Source organism: Diaphorina citri, unplaced genomic scaffold, assembly GCF_000475195.1.
Source record: "Diaphorina citri unplaced genomic scaffold, Diaci psyllid genome assembly version 1.1 scaffold3003, whole genome shotgun sequence".
Lineage (NCBI taxonomy): Eukaryota > Metazoa > Arthropoda > Insecta > Hemiptera > Psyllidae > Diaphorina > Diaphorina citri.
This window is the reverse complement of record NW_007380415.1, coordinates 1-20,828: the sequence shown is the minus strand read 5'-3', so window position 1 is coordinate 20,828 and position 20,828 is coordinate 1. Positions and strand designations below refer to the sequence as shown.

At 41.4% G+C, this 20,828-nt stretch overlaps 3 protein-coding genes across 3 annotated transcripts; 2 read left to right on the top strand and 1 right to left on the bottom strand.

The window, feature by feature from the left end:
- The first annotated feature begins 545 nt into the window (after positions 1 to 545).
- Positions 546 to 16,457, top strand: LOC113471780. The gene is made up of 3 exons (XM_026831189.1): positions 546 to 697; positions 2,016 to 2,061; positions 14,918 to 16,457. The coding sequence occupies exon 3, from the start codon at positions 14,920 to 14,922 to the stop codon at positions 15,316 to 15,318; it is 399 nt and encodes a 132-aa protein (XP_026686990.1). The 5' UTR covers positions 546 to 697; positions 2,016 to 2,061; positions 14,918 to 14,919; the 3' UTR covers positions 15,319 to 16,457.
- LOC113471779 lies at positions 11,045 to 12,247 on the bottom strand. Its single transcript, XM_026831187.1, has 2 exons — positions 11,913 to 12,247; positions 11,045 to 11,182 (listed from the first exon to the last, which is right to left on the bottom strand). The coding sequence occupies exons 1-2, from the start codon at positions 12,208 to 12,210 to the stop codon at positions 11,067 to 11,069; spliced, it is 414 nt and encodes a 137-aa protein (XP_026686988.1). The 5' UTR covers positions 12,211 to 12,247; the 3' UTR covers positions 11,045 to 11,066.
- Positions 16,458 to 16,778: 321 nt separating the features above from the next.
- On the top strand, positions 16,779 to 17,894 carry LOC113471781. Its single transcript, XM_026831190.1, has 2 exons — positions 16,779 to 17,140; positions 17,296 to 17,894. The coding sequence occupies exons 1-2, from the start codon at positions 16,877 to 16,879 to the stop codon at positions 17,593 to 17,595; spliced, it is 564 nt and encodes a 187-aa protein (XP_026686991.1). The 5' UTR covers positions 16,779 to 16,876; the 3' UTR covers positions 17,596 to 17,894.
- Positions 17,895 to 20,828: the final 2,934 nt, after the last annotated feature.

The window sequence follows — 20,828 nt, the reverse complement described above, 5'->3', positions numbered from 1 at the left end:
GTCAGTGAACTGCCACCACTTTTTGCGTATTTCTGTTCCACCAAACATATGATTTGCAAAGTGAAAGTGAAAAGTGCGTTCTTTTTAGCTATTTTTTCGCCAAGAACATTTTCACTCTGCATTTACAATTACAATTTACTATGTTATATTATTGTCCTTGATTTAATATTAATTTCTCTTTGATTTTTATTACCTACCTATATTATTATTATACCATAGCTCTTAAGTTCTATATTGTATTTCTAGGAAGTGTTTTTCTAATTTCCATTTCTAATTTTCTAAATATTATAAAACAAAGAACTACCCCATACCCTTAGTTTGATTATAGGATACCCCTACTCATGAACGAAATCATGACTTACAAAACCCAAAGTACTACTCAGTGTTGCCGATGAGCGAGACATATACATTTGGACTGAGTGTCATGAACGAAATCATGACTTACAAAACCCAAAGTACTACTCAGTGTTGCCGATGAGCGAGACATATACATTTGGACTGAGTGTCATGAACGAAATCATAACTTACAACTTTTTTTTGATCTTGCCCACTATCTCCAACTCTGACTGCCAGAGATAAAGAAGAGGCATGGAAGGAGGTACTCTTGAAAGCAAAGAGTCTGAAACTTGCGGCAGCAGGGAAGACATGGACGTATGCAAGAGATAGCTTATGGTCAGCTTGGAAAAGTAAAACATTGGTGAGTAAAGAAATACTAATTTTCTGTTGTAAAATTTGTTTAATTTCCCAGCCCACCTCAGATAATGATACCTATATGATAAGAATGTCCAAGGGTGAGTCACATAGCATGAAGGTATCAGAACAATGTGACCCACGGGCCACGGTGGGTAATGGAAAGTCATAAGGTGACCAGTGTGACAAGTGGGCCATGTCAATTCAAATGTGCTGTTGTGTAAAATCTGTAAAAGATATTACCTAGGTACTTGATATAATGAACATTTTTGTATTCTTATTGGGTAGATACCTTCACAAATACCTTCACAAAATTACCTAAGAAAAGAAAATTAACGGGTAGGTACCTAGTTCTTGTAATAATTCAGTTAATTAAAGAACGTTGGGTTTTGACCCGTTATTGTTCTCTATCATCATTTAGAGGTAGGTAACTGACATTTTTGAATTTACACTTGTACAGTACAGTGTAATTTACCCTTTTAGCTGAGCCATTAACAACACCACCACCACCATCTACAACAATGACATTATCATTTAGAGGTAGGTAACTGACATTTTTGAATTTACACTTGTACAGTACAGTGTAATTTACCCTTTTAGCTGAGCCATTAACAACAACACCACCATCTACAACAATGACAACGAAAATAGTGAAATATGTGAAAAATTTTAAAAAAGAAAACAACTTTTCTTCAAAGTTTTGAAAGTTCACGTTAAAATTTGTGGCTTTAAGACTAATTGACTATTGTCGACTCTATAATTATGTTGTAGTCCTCTAGTGAAGTTCAAAAAAGTTAAGTTAATAAATTTGGAGAAATCGGGTGCTGGTGAAAATGTGATCTCTATCTCTACAAACTTATTTACATTCATTTATTTATTGGTTGGACATTGAATGTACCGCAGGACCTAAGGAGGTAAGTGTCGTATTGGCAACACTGTTTTTATGTTAACAACAACATTTTGAGGTTAGGTTTTGAAATGTCATCATATTGGTACACGCTAGCTGAAGCTGTTGAAAGTTAAATAAATGTCTCGAAGTTAAGTAGAAAGATGGGAGGTGTCGACATCCTTGATCAATTGATGGAATACTATCGTACATATTTTTTAAAACAACTAAATGGCCCGTCAAAGTAATTACACATTTTTTTGACTTGGCTATTGTAAATAGCTATCAAGAATACAAGAGAGCTGTTGTGGCTTTTGGATACCAGCGAAAGGAAAAAAAAACCTCAAGTTCAGATTGGAGATAGGCGATTACTCGAGGAATATTCAGTGAGCACCTCTTGATGTAGACAACTCACGTTCTGCTTTATTTATGTTTTCAGGGAAAACGAGACAATGCTCGGTCAACTGGAACGGGAGGAGGCCGAGGTATGGTCATGGATACGGTTGACCAGATAATCTTGGATATTCTGGAGCGAACTTCACCGACTGTTCAAGGCCTGGAGATAGTGGAGTCGTATGGGTCCCCCCCTCATCTCACACATGAACCCGAGACAGAAGATGTTGATGACCCTGACCATTTTTTTGACTTGGCTATTGTAAATAGCTATCAAGAATACAAGAGAGCTGTTGTGGCTTTTGGATACCAGCGAAAGGAAAAAAAAAAACCCTGCTCAAGTTCAGATTGGAGATAGGCGATTACCTGAGGAATATTCAGTGAACACCTCCTCAACCTCCTCAACACCAATACCACCACCGTCCAAAATAAGAAGAAGCAGTAGCTTAAAGGAGCCACATTCGGAGCTCTTAGACCCAGAAAAGAAGCGTATAGAACAACAGCTGAGATTGGGTAAGCTAGAGGAGTATAAGTACACACTAGAGTGTGTAAAATTAGAAATGGAATTGCATCTGCCTCCTTCAGACTTTATAGAAGCAATTAGGCAGAAAATTGACCGTCCTAGTGCTCCCCCTTGAAGTTGAAGAGAGCTATACAATATGGAATCTTGTGAGTAGTAGAACTGTAGAAATCAATGATGGAGTTTAACAAGCCTGATATTCTCAGCTTCACTGGAAATACCAAAGTCAATTTTCAATTTCCTTCTGTTGCTGAATTCCATGATTGGAAAGAGAAAGAAGAAGAACAAACGTTCTCATACTTTGTAACCAGATGTAGGCAAACAACTGGCAAGACCAAATTGTTTTAGTGTCAACATGATGGACCTCAAGTACCTTATTGGTCTCATACTTTGTAACCAGATGTAGGCAAACAACTGGCAAGACCAAATTGTTTTATTGTCAACATGATGGACCTCAAGTACCTTATTGAAAGAAAGGCAAGAAGTCACCCATTTTCAAGGGAAAGGTAAAGGTAGGACATAATTGTATAGCAAAAATGAAAATTGTCCTCTCATACTTTGTAACCAGATGTAGGCAAACAACTGGCAAGACCAAATTGTTTTATTGTCAACATGATGGACCTCAAGTACCTTATTGGAAGAAAGGGCAAGAAGTCACCCATTTTCAAGGGAAAGGTAAAGGTAGGACATAATTGTATAGCAAAAATGAAAATTGTCTTTTTCATTCTTACATCGTGGAGCACGTATTTTGCAAACAGTCGTTAATAATCGCGCTATCGAACTAATGTCCTGGCCGTTGCAGGACTATTACGAATATTACAATTCGTTGGATCCTGCCAATATGATATTTACGGCACTTATTCCAACCACAATGGAGGAGCTGAAAGAAATTATGAATGCTGTTGAATTCGATAAGTTTGATCAGCTTTGCACAGGTTGCTTTAAAAAATTTGAAGACAACTGCCGCACTTCATCCTTCATGAGTTACTTTCAACAGCACTACATGCCAAGATGTACCAAATGGGCCATGTGTCACCGTAATTTTCCACATGCTTCTGTCAATACAACAGGACATATAGAATCTTTCCATAACAGACTGAAGAGGAAGGAGAAACGGAAATCTGATCAAGCTTTCAGAGAAGAAGGTTTGGAACATGGTGCAAGCGGAAGCGGACAAAATGGTCTTGAGACCTCTCAGACAACACATCAGTCAATCCAAGAGGAACCCATAGAGCCACATGTGTTACATGTCCAAGTTGATGCAAGCCCTGCAAGCGGACATCATGTACGTGAAACCTCCCAGACAAGAGATCAGCCTGTCCTAGGGGAACCCACAATACAACATGTTATTCAAGACCGAGCCGAGAAAAGTGTAGCAAACATTGCAAGTAGTTTTTCAGTAAGCCCTCAGGATATAAAGCCAATCCCCAAAGCAGCTCATCAGGTTAGAAAAACAAATAGGAAGAAAGGTACTGCAACAAATTTGACTAGTAGCCCGTACAAAAAACTTTGCAAGCTTCCTCATCAAGTTATTCAACTCCACAAGCTTCTACATCAAATTATTCAACTTTGCAAGCTTCATCAAGTTATTCAACTCCACAAGCTTCGCGTACGAGTACGAAACTCGTAGGTACAACATGAAGACGATGGCGGTCTTTCTGGTCGCGACGGCTTGGTGTATTTCGTCGCGCGCCAGTCCGATCCACGCCGGCGATACAAATTCATTTCTAGCTCAGCAGCATCGGCCCGCCGTCGTAATGAGCAAATTCGCTGCCGTCACGGCGTCCGTGTGCGGCCAGTATTGTGACGTGTTTAAGACAAAAAGCAACAAACTTTTTAAAAATCTCAATCTGCCTCGGTTCAGCGGCACGCCCAAAATGTCGGTTCGCTACGGCGACGATTCGGGGCGGATAGCGAGTTTGTCCGCCTGTTTTTTGTACGTTATGACGGGCTGCTCGATGACAACTTTGAGCTCGGAAGATGTGGCCATACGTGTGACGAACAGCAGCACCAACATTAGCGTCATTTTCAATCTCATCGAGCGTATTCCCAAAGACGACGCCGCCATGTATTTGTTCGGAAGAGATTTCCCCATCGGTTACCTGGTGATTTCGAACCCAGCCGACCCGATCATATTGAGCATGACACACACGTATCTGCTGGACGCCGTTACGTCGGACGACGATATGCAACAATTCTGTTCTCGTCTGATGGCGGAATCTGAGCGGTTTGTCGTATTTTACGACGGATTAGCCGACTTTGAACATTTTTTGCATTTGCGGTCGGAAATCAAAACATCGGAAGACAATGGCCGTTTTTTATTCTGTGATCAAAAAAAAAAAAAAAAAAAATAAAAATAAAAAAAAATAAAAAATAAATCCATTTTAAGTAAAAAAATCCTTTAAAAAAATGCAAAGTAGCCCCGGTTGACGGCACATCAAAAGGAATCATAAGAATGAGCCTGAAATACAAAAGTTCTCCTGGCGGGACAAGAAAGACCCGGAGCGATCGAGGTGCTTGGAAAAAACTACGAAACCAAGGAAATTTCATCCCGAGTTCCAGTAGTAATAGAGAGGTTCGACCTGTTCGGAAACCAATGTTATCTAAAACAAGTGATGACTATACTCTTTGTTGCAAATGTTATGGATACTTTGCAAGTGCAAACTTTTTCAGGCACGCGAAAGTTTGTCATTTTAAGGATGACAAAACTTCTTTAAAGAAACCACGTTTCTACCAACAAATAGCTGGGCAGAATAGCCAGCATTCGGTCGACTGTTTTTCGTACCGCGATACTTCGCCGACCGATGTAATGATAGACGTGTTCAGTTTCGTGGACACGTTTTGCAGTAAACCGCGAACCGGCCCCGAAGTAGGCGCTCAGTGGAAAGTAATTCGATCTCAACTCGCCCTCGGACGCAACGTACATCTGACCACGATGGTGAACGAGGTGGAAATTGTGCATAACGACAAGCTCGCGACAAATCTTCTGTCTATACTCTATAGCAATGTCTCAAACGGACTTTTTTCTGCCTCCGGACTTTAAAATCATTCACTTTTTACCCGCCGTCGAATGGATGATGGTGGATTTGAAAACTATCGTAGAACCGTGGTGTATGAAAGTGTACTTTGAGCAGGATCGGACCAAGGGCCGCAAACCGAGCCAGAGCCTACGCAAAGAGGAAATATTGAGCTCGGCTTTCTTTCTAATATGATGTACGATGAGAAAATTCAATTGAAAGATTACTTTATCAAATTTGACAATGTTGTAGGAGACTTGAAGGACTCTGGTATAAATGTCTAAAATGTCTCGAAGTTAAGTATTACTAATTTTATCCGTGTTTTCCTTCGCAATCCTTCATGAATAGGACCTCGAATACGACATGGCGACGAGAACGGGATCTAACGCAGTGTATGAAAGTGTACTTTGAGCAGGATCGGACCAAGGGCCGCAAACCGAGCCAGAGCCTACGCAAAGAGGAAATATTGAGCTCGGCTCGGGTTGACGTCTCGAGAATAGAAAGCATCGACAACATGACCACGGGTATCTACAATTTGCACTTCTTTACCTACTTCAGTCAGACTCCGGGGCTGTACGACAAGTATATTGTCGACAATCAGCAAGAAGGTACGGCGCCGCTTACCGTCTCGGCGGAAACAGTATTTCAGGGACACACATTCGTACTTTATGAATTTGTGCGAAACGTAAGGCCGAATTTTGTAGCCACCGCCTGACCGGCTTTTTCCAATTATTTTATTGCGATCTTGAAGGACTCTGGTATAAATGTCTAAAATGTCTCGAAGTTAAGTATTACTAATTTTATCCGTGTTTTCCTTTGCAATCCTTCATGAATAGGACCTCGAATACGACATGGCGACGAGAACGGGATCTAACGCTTGCCCAGCACTGTATTTTACGAGATTTACGTCAAAGGAAATAGCGGACAACGAACGTAGGTTTCAGCTATACATCAGCGAAAAGTGGCGTGATAATAAACCAATTTTGTTGGCATCAACTTCCTATGGAAAATATCCAATCACAATGTCTAAGAGATGGGACAAATTTACGTCAAAGGAAATAGCGGACAACGAACGTAGGTTTCAGCTATACATCAGCGCAAAGTGGCGTGATAATAAACCAATTTTGTTGTTGGCATCAACTTCCTATGGAAAATATCCAATCACAATGTCTAAGAGATGAGACAAGGATTTAAAAGCACACAAAGATATTCCATGTCCAAGGTCAGTTTCAATGTATAATCAAAAGATGGGAGGTGTCGACATCCTTGATCAATTGATGGAATACTATCGTACATATTTTTTAAAACAACTAAATGGCCCGTCAAAGTAAGCTCGTTTGAAGAATGATTTTAAAGTCCGGAGGCAGAAAAAAGTCCGTTTGAGACATTGCTATAGACAGAAGATTTGTCGCGAGCTTGTCGTTATGCACAATTTCCACCTCGTTCACCATCGTGGTCAGATGCTCTTGTCTGGGAGGTTTCACGTACATGATGTCCGCTTGCAGGGCTTGCTACGTCATGAACATCAACTTGGACATGTAACACATGTGGAGGCAGAAAAAAGTCCGTTTGAGACATTGCTATAGACAGAAGATTTGTCCCCACCATCATCCATTCGACGGCGGGTAAAAAGTGAATGATTTTAAAGTCCGGAGGCAGAAAAAAGTCCGTTTGAGACATTGCTATAGAATAGACAGAAGATTTGTCCCGAGCTTGTCGTTATGCACAATTTCCACCTCGTTCACCATCGTGGTCAGATGTGCGTTGCGTCCGAGGGCGAGATGAGATCGAATTACTTTCCACTGAGCGCCTACTTCGGGGCCGGTTCGCGGTTTACTGCAAAACGTGTCGACGAAACTAAACACGTCTATCATTACATCGGTCGGCGAAGTATCGCGGTACGAAAAACAGTCGACCGAGTGCTGGCTACCGTTGTCGAGTTCTGTCGCCCCGCTGTTGTCCGAGTAGTTGGGGTCGGCGTCGTCATCGCCGTCGACGTCAATGTCTTCCCAGTCTTCTCGAACGCCCGACAAAACGTGTCCACGAAACTGAACACGTCTATCATTACATCGGTCGGCGAAGTATCGCGGTACGAAAAACAGTCGACCGAATGCTGGCTACCGTTGTCGAGTTCTGTCGCCCCGCTGTTGTCCGAGTAGTCGGGGTCGGCGTCGTCATCGCCGTTGCGTCCGAGGGCGAGATGAGATCGAATTACTTTCCACTGAGCGCCTACTTCGGGGCCGGTTCGCGGTTTACTGCAAAACGTGTCCACGAAACTGAACACGTCTATCATTACATCGGTCGGCGAAGTATCGCGGTACGAAAAACAGTCGACCGAATGCTGGCCGCCGTTGTCGAGTTCTGTCGCCCCGCTGTTGTCCGAGTAGTCGGGGTCGGCGTCGTCATCGCCGTCAACGTCAATGTCTTCCCAGTCTTCTCGACAGCGTCGTCGTAGTTTCGTCGGATTGTTCAAAGAGTTGGGGCGCGTCCTCATCTCGTCGTGTGAGATTTGACACACACCGTGTTTCTACACATTATCTCCCGATCGTTTGGCCCCAGCAATCCGAACAGGTACCGATGAATAAACCAGCATAGCGTGTTTACGTCGCAGGCGCTCAGTCGGTTGGGCGGTATGGCGTTGATAGTGTTGCAAATGCTGGTGCCTTCTTCAAACGAGCTGAACATAATACTTTAATAAAGATCTGGATCTATTGTATACACAGCTATCTTACAACTATTTACTTTCTCCTAGTCTTTTGATTTAGAATAAAATACACCGTGTTTAGCCTCCTGGATTAGAACTGAAAAGGACTTTTTTTAAGAGGTTTAACAGAGGAAACTTTACCTCCTAAGGTCTCAACTGTAACAACGGGATCCTAAGTCCCGAAATCGAAGAGAGAAGGAAGACAGGATAGGAGAAAGGTTTTGTGAGTTATGATTTCGTTCATGACACTCAGTTCAAATGAATATGTCTCGTGCATCGGCAACACTGAGTAGTACTTTTAGTTTTCTAAGTTCATCATGATTTCGTTCATGACACTCAGTCCAAATGTATATGAAGGGATCCGCAGACCAAAAAGATATTTGAGAGATCCTGGAAATATCATAGAAAATATTGATGATGATCAGTTCTAAATATACCAGATATAGGTACTCCATGCATGGAATTGAAAGACTCCTTAATCCTTTTCCAAGCCTGGTTTTTTTCCTCACTGGCATTAGTACCACCATACCTTTTGGTGGAACAGTCAATGAGGACCTTTTCCTGCTTCAAAAGTTCTTGAAAAAATTATTTTTCATGAAAAGAATAGAATAGAATTTAGAAACAATATTTCGCACTCTCTTGTAATAGTCTTGTAGTCTTATGTTGTCCGGGTTTCGTTTTGTCTGTCTAGCAAGTCTGTCCCTATTCCTTATAGATCGAAGCAAAGCTTGTGTCATCCAAAGTTTAATAGGTGTTGGTCATAGGTGTTATTGATAGATTCTGACGTAACTTTGTGAAGATTCATCTTGAAAAGAAGAACACAATAACTTTTACTGTGAAGAGTAAAAGTTATTGTGTTCTTCTTTTTAATAGGTGTTAGTCTGTTGGTATAGTTTTTAGTCTCAGAACTTGAACTTATATGTTCTTCAATTATTTCAGTCAGTCGGTTAGCAGTGAAGTTGACGTCATCGGAGTTCGTTATAGAAGTCCAGTCTTGGTTATTTAGTTTGTCCTTTAGTGATTCGAAGTTAATATGTCTGTATTGTTTTGTCGTAGGAGTTGTTTGTTTGTCAAAGTGCAAGTTAAGTTTGGTTGCAATAGTGTAATGGTCCGATATGTTTGTTTGTATGATTGATGATCTTATTTCATTTATATTTCGAGTTTTATACATAATATGATCAATACATGAAAAATAAATAAAGCTACATTACATTACAAGTTATGATTTCGTTCATGACACTCAGTCCAAATGTATATGAAGGGATCCCTACCTTTGTATAAATGTATGTTAGCAGTGAAGTTGACGTCATCGGAGTTCGTTATACAAGTCCAGTCTTGGTTATTTAGTTTGTCCTTTAGTGATTCGAAGTTAATATGTATGTCTGTATTGTTTTGTCGTAGGAGCTGTTTGTTTGTCAAAGTGCAAGTTAAGTTTGGTTGCAATAGTGTAATGGTCCGATATGTTTGTTTGTATGATTGATGATCTTATTTCATTTATATTTCGAGTTTTATACATAATATGATCAATACATGAAAAATAAATAAAGCTACATTACATTACAAGTTATGATTTCGTTCATGACACTCAGTCCAAATGTATATGAAGGGATCCGCAGACCAAAAAGATATTTGAGAGATCCTGGAAATATCATGGAAAATCTTGATGATCATGGAATGCATGGAATTGAAGGACTCCACAATCCTTTTCCAAGCCTGTTTTTTTTTCCTCACTGGCATTAGTACCACCATACCTTTTGGTGGAACAGTCAGTGAATACCTTTTACTGCTTCAAAAGTTCTTGAAAAAATTCTTTTTCATGAAAAGAATAGACAGCCCTCTTCGACATTTTTGAAATGAATCCAAACTTATGAACAAATTGATTAAAAAAAAAAAAAACAACACACATTTAAATTTGTAAGTTATGATTTCGTTCATGACACTCAGTCCAAATGTATATGTCTCGTGCATCGGCAACACTGAGTAGTACTTTGGGTTTTGTAAGTCATGATTTCGTTCATGACACTCAGTCCAAATGTATATCTCTCGCTCATCGGCAACACTGAGTAGTACTTTGGGTTTTGTAAGTCATGATTTCGTTCATGACACTGAGTCCAAATGTATATCTCTCGCTCATCGACAACACTGAGTAGTACTTTGGGTTTTGTAAGTCATGATTTCGTTCATGACACTGAGTCCAAATGTATATCTCTCGCTCATCGGCAACACTGAGTAGTACTTTGGGTTTTGTAAGTTATGATTTCGTTCATGACACTGAGTCCAAATGTATATCTCTCGCTCATCGGCAACACTGGGTAGTACTTTGGGTTTTGTACATTCTGTGTTCGTTCATGACACTGAGTCCAAATGTATATCTCTCGCTCATCGGCAACACTGGGTAGTACTTTGGGTTTTGTACATTCCGTATACTTCATGACATTCTGGCATACATGGGATGTACATAATGATGTCGTTCATGACATTCTGGCATACATAGGATGTACATAATGGTGTCGTTCATGGCACTCTGGCGCGATCTTCAGTACGATAAGACCTCAGCAGTTAAATTTCCCCCTATCAAACCTTAAAAATTGTAATTTCACCAGCTTTTCTTTAATATAGCTTTGACGTCACTTTATAACATGTTTGTAGAGTCCTGGGCTGTATCAGGTTCCAGTCCAGGAACCTAAGGCCAGTCACTCACTATCAGGTAGATCATGACACTCTGGCGCCATCGTGATCTACATAATGGTGTCGTTCATGACACTCTGGTGCGATTGCAATGTACATAATCGTGTCGTCTGATCTCGCATCTCTCTGTCTTTCATCTTCTGCAATTTGTTCTTACCGTTTTTATTATTATTGGATACTATTATTGGATTGGATAAAAACGGTAAGAATAATGTTAATACATAGGATGTCTAATATAAACCTAACAAATATTCTGCAATTTGCCTTCCTATCGGTCGCGGCATCTCGTACGGTGTCCAACATCGTCTTCTCATAACTCCTTCCTTTGCGGCCCGTCGGGGGAACTGGCGCCTTCCCAACTTCCAAATTGGGCGGCGAACGCGACTCCATTCCCGTCGCTCCTGCACTACTCCGTGCCCCGCAGACAAAAATAGTCCCGAGCGGGCCAGCCGGGTTCAACACGGTTGGGAGAGCTTTCTTCCCTACCTCCAAAGTCGCCGGCGAACGCGACTCCATTCCGGTCCCTGCACTGCTTCGCGCTCCACAGACAAAAATAGTCCCGGGCAGCCCAGCCGGGTTCAACGCGTTTAATTCATTTGTTGTTGTTTTAAGAACGCTCAACTTTCGTGTCTCTTGCGCGCTTTGATCTCGACCCTCCCCGTTCCCAGACAAGTTCACGCCACCCAGGCCTCCCACAGCTTCGCGCTCCACAGACAAAAATAGTCCCGGGCAGCCCAGCCGGGTTCAACGCGTTTAATTCCTTTGTTGGACTTTTAAGAACGCTCGACTTTCGTGTCTCTTGCGCGCTTTGATCTCGACCCTCCCCGTTCCCAGACAAGTTCACGCCACCCAGGCCTCCCACCTGCCCCCTCTCCAAGTCTTCGGCGCCATCGTGATCTACATAATGGTGTCGTTCATGACACTCTGGTGCGATTGCAATGTACATAATCGTGTCGTCTGGTCTCGCATCTGTCTTTCATCTTCTGCAATTTGTCTTCCTATCGGTCGCGGCATCTCGTACGGTTGAAGGCCCGGTTTTATCTAGCTTTGGGATTTTTGAAGGCCTGTCCGCATCTGGAACATACTCTGGATCTTTATCCGAATCATACTCCAAACTCGACTCAGTGTCGGTGCTGAAATGGTCGCTTTCTTCACTGAGGTCAACATTGAATATTTCTCTTTCAATGTCTTCCGCTCGTACTTCTTTCTTTTTACTTGGTGTTATTATCTTTCTCTTTCTCGGCATTTCAAAATCTTCAATAAAACTGAAGCGGAGCGCCGTACCGGCCTTCCGTAAAGGCACGCCGTACATCGGGGATGACTGACACCCCTACATCGCGCTCCTCAACCCAGTCGCGCCTTACAGGCATTAACCCCCAACCGAATGGGAGTGCAAGATGTCCCGCCCTCGCAACTTTCCCAGCTCCCCCCCACCCTCCAAAGCGGGCCAAGGCCTCTGTTGCCCCCGAGTGTAATCTGCCGACGAGTGTGCTATCCTCACGTTCTAACACCGTCATGTTGCCGAGGTTGATCACAGGCGAGATAGTTGGTAGAGCCATGATGTTCACCTTACCTAGACGCCGCCGTACTGACGCCTTGTTCGTCGACACCTTGTCGGGAGCGTAACTCCCCATGAGATTGGGCTCTTCAGCTCGGTCATCCCGGAGGGTGTAGAGTTCGTCAAAGAGCGGGTCACGTTCCAGACTCACGTCCTCACTCCCTACATCGGCTATCGCCGGTATCCGGCAACCAGTGAGAGTGGACACAAAGCCTGAACATCGAAAAAAAAATTATTTGGTCTTTTCTTGTAATAGTAGGTATTAATGGGAATACTATTAATGGTAATACTTTTCAGGGAGTACTATCATTAAAAATCTTTGAGGGAATACTATCATTAAAAATCTCGACAGGTGGTACAGTCAATGACCGTTTCATAATTTTTGTGGATATCACAGCATTACTAAGAGTTACTAGGTCCATTCCATAATTTACCACACTCAATCAATCTTTATACTCTGGTAATGCCACCACTGGTTGCTACTCACATTAAAGTAGCTAGGTACTCATTGTCCTCACAAGGCTGAATTGGCCCCACAACATCCAAACCACAGTGACAAATTTCTTTGTCACTGCCAGGAATCAAACCCAGGTCCTCCGCATGCAAGGCAAGTGTGATATCCACTATGCCATAGAGGCTGGCTCATAAATTATAATAAAATTATAAAGGAGAGATTATCTAAGATCTAAGAATATTTTAAAAATAAAAAATGGATAGACTGGATTAGGCTAGAAAAAAAATCTACAACCGACTCGAACCACCAACCTTTAGATTCAGAGTCCACTGCGCTAACCATTACACAACTGACTTTGATGAAAAGTGAATTTACCACACTCAATCAATCTTTATACTCTGGTAATGCCACCACTGGTTGCTACTCACATTAAAGTAGCTAGGTACTCATTGTCCTTGAAGATATAATTTTGATCAGTTAAACGTTGATATTTGCGGTGTTTTAATTGACAGGCTTTTTCCGCTGCTGCTGCTGCTGCTGCTGCTGCTGCTGCTGTAGGATTTGCTGCAGTAAGATGAAGGTTTGAAGGGGCCAAAGTGTCTGAGAACTTGAAATATTTCTTCAGGTCTAGAAAAAATACCTCCGAAACACCAATCCTTATGGATTAAATCTTGTTAATTGAATCGAAAATCACTTCGGAATCACGATGGAAAATTGAGTTTTTTAATGTACCTACACAGGTCATAGAGCGCTCTAGACCTGTGTACACTTCTCTAGTCTCTACGAACTTCGTAGACTCTGTAGAGAGTGGTCTCGCGAGACCAAGTCGGACGAAAAGTCTAGAAAAAGGAATTTTAATTGTGTTAAGTATAAATGCTGGACACAAATGTCGTTCCCCGCTAAATACACTACGCTAAATTTTATGACTCGACTTGGACTCGAACCACCAACCTCCAGATTGAGAGTCCACTGCGCTAACCGTTGAATAGTGAAATATGTGAAAAATTTTAAAAAAGAAAACAACTTTTCTTCAAAGTTTTGAAAGTTCACGTTAAAATTTGTGGCTTTATGACTAATTGACTATTGTCCACTCTATAATTATGTTGTAGTCCTCTAGTGTTCAAAAAAGTCAAGTTAATAAATTTGGAGAAATCTGGTGCTGGTGAAAATGTGATCTCTATCTCTACAAACTTATTTACATTCATTTATTTATTGGCTGGACATTGAATGTACCACAGAACCTAAGGAGGTAAGTGTCGTATTGGCAACACTGTTTTTATGTTAACAACAACATTTTGAGGTTAGGTTTTGAAATATCATATTGGTACACGCTAGCTGAAGCTGTTGAAAGTTAAATAAATGTCTCGAAGTTAAGTGATCAGAGAAAGGAGCTATGTTGGTTAGACCACCAAGTGTAGTTGGGACAGAAAGTTTTAGTAAGGCAGATGCTCGGTTAACCAAGCAGATTGCTGCTTTGAGGATCCACATTGAAAGAGTAATAGGAAGGTTGAGGACTTTCAATATTTTGGCTCCTCATGTATGCTTGGACAATAAACTTATCCCATTAGTAAACCACATTACCAAGGTGGTGTGTGCCCTTACAAATTTGCAGTCTCCTCTGATCAAGTAGTTTGCTTTGTTATTGTTTCAAAGCAAACTTTTTGTAGTTTTCTTTAAACCAACCAACACTTTGTTACTTGTAAATATTTCATAATTAAAATAAAATCTGTGTAATTTTGTTGATACCTATGTTTTAATACTACATATTTTATAGTTTTTCTTCAATACGCATTCTTTTTTTATAATATACACTTGACCAAAATTACTCTGCCACTTGAATTTGGTCAAGGTACTGCAGGATTGCACAGGAGGATTAGTTATATTATAGTTATGTAGGCAGATAGTGACTACTGCCTATATCATAATATCTTACCTAATTAACTAACACCTGACCCTACTCTGCAGTCCTGTACTTACCTTCAAAAATATAGGTGGGTGGAGGCCGAGGCATGGTCATGGATACGGTTGACCAGATAATCTTGGATATTCTGGAGCGAACTTCACCGACTGTTCAAGGCCTGGAGATAGTGGAGTCGTATGGGTCCTCCCCTCATCTCACACATGAACCCGAGACAGAAGATGTTGATGACCCTGACCCTCACTCAACCTCCTCAACACCAATACCACCACCGTCCAAAATAAGAAGAAGCAGTAGCTTAAAGGAGCCACATTCGGAGCTCTTAGACCCAGAAAAGAAGCGTATAGAACAACAGCTGAGATTGGGTAAGCTAGAGGAGTATAAGTACACACTAGAGTGTGTAAAATTAGAAATGGAATTGCATCTGCCTCCTTCAGACTTTATAGAAGCAATTAGGCAGAAAATTGACCGTCCTAGTGCTCCCCCTTGAAGTTGAAGAGAGCTATACAATATGGAATCTTGTGAGTAGTAGAACTGTAGAAATCAATGATGGAGTTTAACAAGCCTGATATTCTCAGCTTCACTGGAAATACCAAAGTCAATTTTCAATTTCCTTCTGTTGCTGAATTCCATGATTGGAAAGAGAAAGACGAAGAACAAACGTTCTCATACTTTGTAACCAGATGTAGGCAAACAACTGGCAAGACCAAATTGTTTTATTGTCAACATGATGGACCTCAAGTACCTTATTGGAAGAAAGGGCAAGAAGTCACCCATTTTCAAGGGAAAGGTAAAGGTAGGACATAATTGTATAGCAAAAATGAAAATTGTCCTTTTCATTCTTACATCGTGGAGCACGTATTTTGCAAACAGTCGTTAATAATCGCGCTATCGAACTAATGTCCTGGCCGTTGCAGGACTATTACGAATATTACAATTCGTTGGATCCTGCCAATATGATATTTACGGCACTTATTCCAACCACAATGGAGGAGCTGAAAGAAATTATGAATGCTGTTGAATTCGATAAGTTTGATCAGCTTTGCACAGGTTTCTTTAAAAAATTTGAAGACAACTGCCGCACTTCATCCTTCATGAGTTACTTTCAACAGCACTACATGCCAAGATGTACCAAATGGGCCATGTGTCACCGTAATTTTCCACATGCTTCTGTCAATACAACAGGACATATAGAATCTTTCCATAACAGACTGAAGAGGAAGGAGAAACGGAAATCTGATCAAGCTTTCAGAGAAGAAGGTTTGGAACATGGTGCAAGCGGAAGCGGACAAAATGGTCTTGAGACCTCTCAGACAACACATCAGTCAATCCAAGAGGAACCCACAGAGCCACATGTGTTACATGTCCAAGTTGATGTTCATGACGTAGCAAGCCCTGCAAGCGGACATCATGTACGTGAAACCTCCCAGACAAGAGATCAGCCTGTCCTAGGGGAACCCACAATACAACATATGTTATTCAAGACCGAGCCGAGAAAAGTGTAGCAAACATTGCAAGTAGTTTTTCAGTAAGCCCTCAGGATATAAAGCCAATCCCCAAAGCAGCTCATCAGGTTAGAAAAACAAATAGGAAGAAAGGTACTGCAACAAATTTGACTAGTAGCCCGTAGCCAATCCCCAAAGCAGCTCATCAGGTTAGAAAAACAAATAGGAAGAAAGGTACTGCAACAAATTTGACTAGTAGCCCGTAAAAAAAACGTAAAACACCAAAAACGAAGAACTCATCTCTGTAATTGCGGACGAAATTAAAACCGAAGGAGAAAGGGATCCGCTGTCTTTCACGGAGGAATATCTGTTTCTCACCGAACATTCCGACGTTACCACCAACAAAGATATTTTGGAACGGTGTATGAACGGTATAGAATTGGATAAATATGACGTGGAAGAATAAACGAAGAACTCATCTCTGTAATTGCGGACGAAATTAAAACCGAAGGAGAAAGGGATCCGCTGTCTTTCACGGAGGAATATCTGTTTTTCACCGAACATTCCGACGTTACCACCAACAAAGATATTTTGGAACGGTGTATGAACGGTATAGAATTGGATAAGTATGACGTGGAAGAACTGTCGCCGCCGCCACAGCAGCAGCCGCCTCCCGTCGCCACCGCAACTCCTTCGATCGTATTCGTTCCTTCGACGGCGTACTGCCCGCCGCCAGCTCAGCAGAAATCATCGAAGAAAAATAAAAAAACCACCAAATCAAATAGAAACGTTGCCGGCGGAAAAGTTCGCTCGGCGCGCGTGCCGGTGTTGCCCAAAACAATCAATCAGAGAAGCGCATATTTTTGGGTTGACAACGCTTCCGAGTCCGTGTTGAGGCGGTACGTTTGCAAACGACACTGCGACGCCGACGCGGCTGAATATTACACGAAAGACAACCGGCAACTGTTTCTAAGCTGTACAGACATTAATTTCCTCGAGCCTAGAGAAGCGCATATTTTTGGGTTGACAACGCTTCCGAGTCCGTGTTGAGGCGGTACGTTTGCAAACGACACTGCGCCGCCGACGCGGCCGAATATTACACGAAAGACAACCGGCAACTGTTTCGAAGCTGTACAGACATTAATTTCCTCGAGCCCGTCAACGGCAATCAGGTCGTGTTCAAGAATTCTTGCGCCACAATGCCGTCAAACTGGTTCGGCTCGTTGAAAAATCAAGCGTTTTCGGCAAAGAACCGTTTCGTTTACCTGTCGTTGGCGTGGCCAACGTTCTACCTACCGCCAACATCAGCAACGATCTTCTGATGTTGATGCGGTTGCGGACCGTGTTCAACGGGTTGGCCGAGTCGATAAAAATGAAGGCGTCGAAATTGTCGGTGTTGGCCTGTATTATGTTCAGCTCGTTTGAAGAAGGCACCAGCATTTGCAACACTATCAACGCCATACCGCCCAACCGACTGAGCGCCTGCGACGTAAACACGCTATGCTGGTTTATTCATCGGTACCTGTTCGGATTGCTGGGGCCAAACGATCGGGAGATAATGTGTAGAAACACGGTGTGTGTCAAATCTCACCCGGGCGTTCGAGAAGACTGGGAAGACATTGACGACTCCAAAATGTAAGAAGCAGGAGGTAAATGATAAAGATGATGATTCCTATTGATTAGAATGAAAATAACGAAAGCAGATCTTTTTCCCCCCTCATTATAATGTAGGTAAGAAGTGTAAGAACCTTTTATTTTGAATTTTTCCAAATGACTATACTCTTTGTTGCAAATGTTATGAATACTTTGCAAGTGCAAACTTTTTCAGGCACGCGAAAGTTTGTCATTTTAAGGATGACAAATAACTTCTTCAAAGAAACCACGTTTCTACCATCAAATAGCTGGGCAGAATATGCTCCTTCGTAACTTGAAGGTTGATGAGAATTTAAGGACACAGGTTTTCCCAAGAATGAGGCCAGACAAGATATCTCTTATTGCTAAAAATGATGGTCTTATATTGAAATTTGGTGCTCGATACCTTAACTCTCGTCGGGCCTCTCATTTTATACCTGTTACTTCCAGAAAAATGAGAGAACTTGCCAAAATTCTCATAGCAGTCATACAAATTCTATACATAGAATCAGAGCTGGGCAGAATATGCTCCTTCGTAACTTGAAGGTTGATGAGAATTTAAGGACACAGGTTTTCCCAAGAATGAGGCCAGACAAAATATCTCTTATTGCTAAAAATGATGGTCTTATATTGAAATTTGGTGCTCGATACCTTAACTCTCGTCGGGCCTCTCATTTTATACCTGTTACTTCCAGAAAAATGAGAGAACTTGCCAAAATTCTCATAGCAGTCATACAAATTCTATACATAGAATCAGAGCATACAAATTCTATACATAGGAAAGGGGCCATGCACCAGGTGCCCGATGCTCTAAGTAGGATCCCTCAGGCTTCGTTACTAGCTATACACTCTATACAGGGTGTTAATCCTCCTAAAAATGTCATAGAGGATGTGTGGTACTCAGAGAAGTTGAGGAATGTCCGAGAACAGCCGGAACGTTATCCTGATTATTTCGTATCTGGTGACTTACTTTACAAGCGACGCTTAGATTCATTAGATTCCCTATTAAGAGACGAGGTTAGGCCCTGGAAACTAGTTTTACGAACCGAACAAGTTCCTCTAGTTTTGCAGGAAAATCACGATAGAAAGGAAAAGGTACCACGTTACATACTTTTAAATAGAAGAAGACCAGGCGAGCTTCAAAGGCTCACTGTAGATCTCATTCTTAATATGAACACCCCAAGGCCAAATGCCGGTGAAGAATTCGAGTCTTTGGTCACTCCAACAGAGAAAATCCTCCTGGGAAAATTCAGGAGCATTGTTCTGAGAGGCAAGAAGTCTAAGGCAAGAAGTCTAAGACATCTATCATGATTTTTATGAACTAATAGATGAAATCAAACAAATATATGACGAAATACAAGGCATACAAGTTATGTACCCAGAACTGGTTACTTTGGACGACAGACGACGATCTATCATTGATTAATGCTGCAAGTATGGGTTTTGGCCAGGATGACAATTAACATATTCTTTGTTTGTGGCATTTCAAACGAACATTGCAGAGAAACCTCCATGCCAAAGTTCGGAACACGCCTCTTGAGAAAGAAATGTTTCACCATCTGTGTACTATTACTGATTCAAAGAAGGAAGAAGAATTCCATTCTCTGGTTATTGAGTTTCTAAAGAAATATTCAAATAATGCAGAAACAGACTCTTTTCTTGACGTCCCTCTCAACACATTGAAGGTTATATGAAACAACTTGTAAAAGTAATTTTTATGCATGAATAGAAAGGCAATGCTTTACTGTGACCAAAATATTATACCATATAATAAAATTGTACTTATACCTAGCTTACATTAAATTACATGTACATTTTTTCTTTTATGTTTTCAGGTACAAACCAACATTACTACCCACATACCCAACATGTGCACACTTTAAGGGATCCTTCGAATGTCGACAACTAACCATGCGAGATATCAAGGACTTCCATGAAGCTTTTTATAAATCAACAAAGAAGCAGGACCAAGACAGTTTGATTGTAAAGTACACACAGCATGTACCTACCAAAATGTCCAAAAAAACTTGATGGATACCAACATTTCCCCAAGTTTGATAGTATCAAAGAACCCCCAAGATGTCGCCAAGAAGGATGTCGCTCTCGGTCCAAAGTGAAATGCCTAAATCCAAAGTTGGTACCCGATTCGCGGACTTTTTCGCGAATCGCGATATTGCCAAAATGTCCGCTTCAAAAATCAAAAAGTTAACATTTCCCCAAGTTTGATAGTATCAAAGAACCCCTAAGATGTCGCCCTCGGTCCAAAGTGAAATGCCTAAATCCAAAGTTGGTACCCGATTCGCGGACTTCGCGAAATTGCTAAAAATGATGGTCTTATATTGAAATTTGGTGCTCGATACCTTAACTCTCGTCGGGCCTCTCATTTTATACCTGTTACTTCCAGGAAAATGAGAGAACTTGCCAAAATTCTCATAGCAGTCATACAAATTCTATACATAGGAAAGGGGCCATGCACCAGGTGCCCGATGCTCTAAGTAGGATCCCTCAGGCTTCGTTACTAGCTATACAGGGTATTAATAGACCAAAGGATGGGTCCAAATCCAGGAAGACCTTCCAGACCAAATATTCAGTACCTTCTCGGAATGGTCGAATGGTGAGTGTTTGTATGAATGCATTCATGAAAATTCTCACTATCAAAAGAGGTCGAATCAGAAGTGTAACAAAGAACTTTCTTACTCATGGCACTGCTCCCAAGGAGAACAGGGGTGGTGATTACAAAAGTACAAAGTATGAAGGCAAGAAGAACGCTGTCATATCTTTCATAAAAACATTGTCTTGTGAGAGCTCTCATTATTGCAGAGGGAAAAAAGGATCTGGGAGCCGGAAGTGTTTAAATGCTGACCTTAGTGTCAGGAAACTGCACAGAATTTACAATGCACAAGCAACAGAGGATTTACAAGTC

Bases quoted from the DNA above. Each gene is read 5' to 3' on its own strand.
- LOC113471779 (XM_026831187.1), bottom strand. From the start codon at position 12,210: ATGTACGGCGTGCCTTTACGGAAGGCCGGTACGGCGCTCCGCTTCAGT. The intron at 11,183-11,912 runs ATGCCGCGACCG...ACACCGTACGAG, and splicing joins CGGGCCTTCAACCGTACGAG to ATGCCGCGACCGATAGGAAG.
- LOC113471780 (XM_026831189.1), top strand. From the start codon at position 14,920: ATGGTCATGGATACGGTTGACCAGATAATCTTGGATATTCTGGAGCGA.
- LOC113471781 (XM_026831190.1), top strand. From the start codon at position 16,877: ATGAACGGTATAGAATTGGATAAGTATGACGTGGAAGAACTGTCGCCG. The intron at 17,141-17,295 runs GTTGACAACGCT...GCATATTTTTGG, and splicing joins AGAGAAGCGCATATTTTTGG to GTTGACAACGCTTCCGAGTC.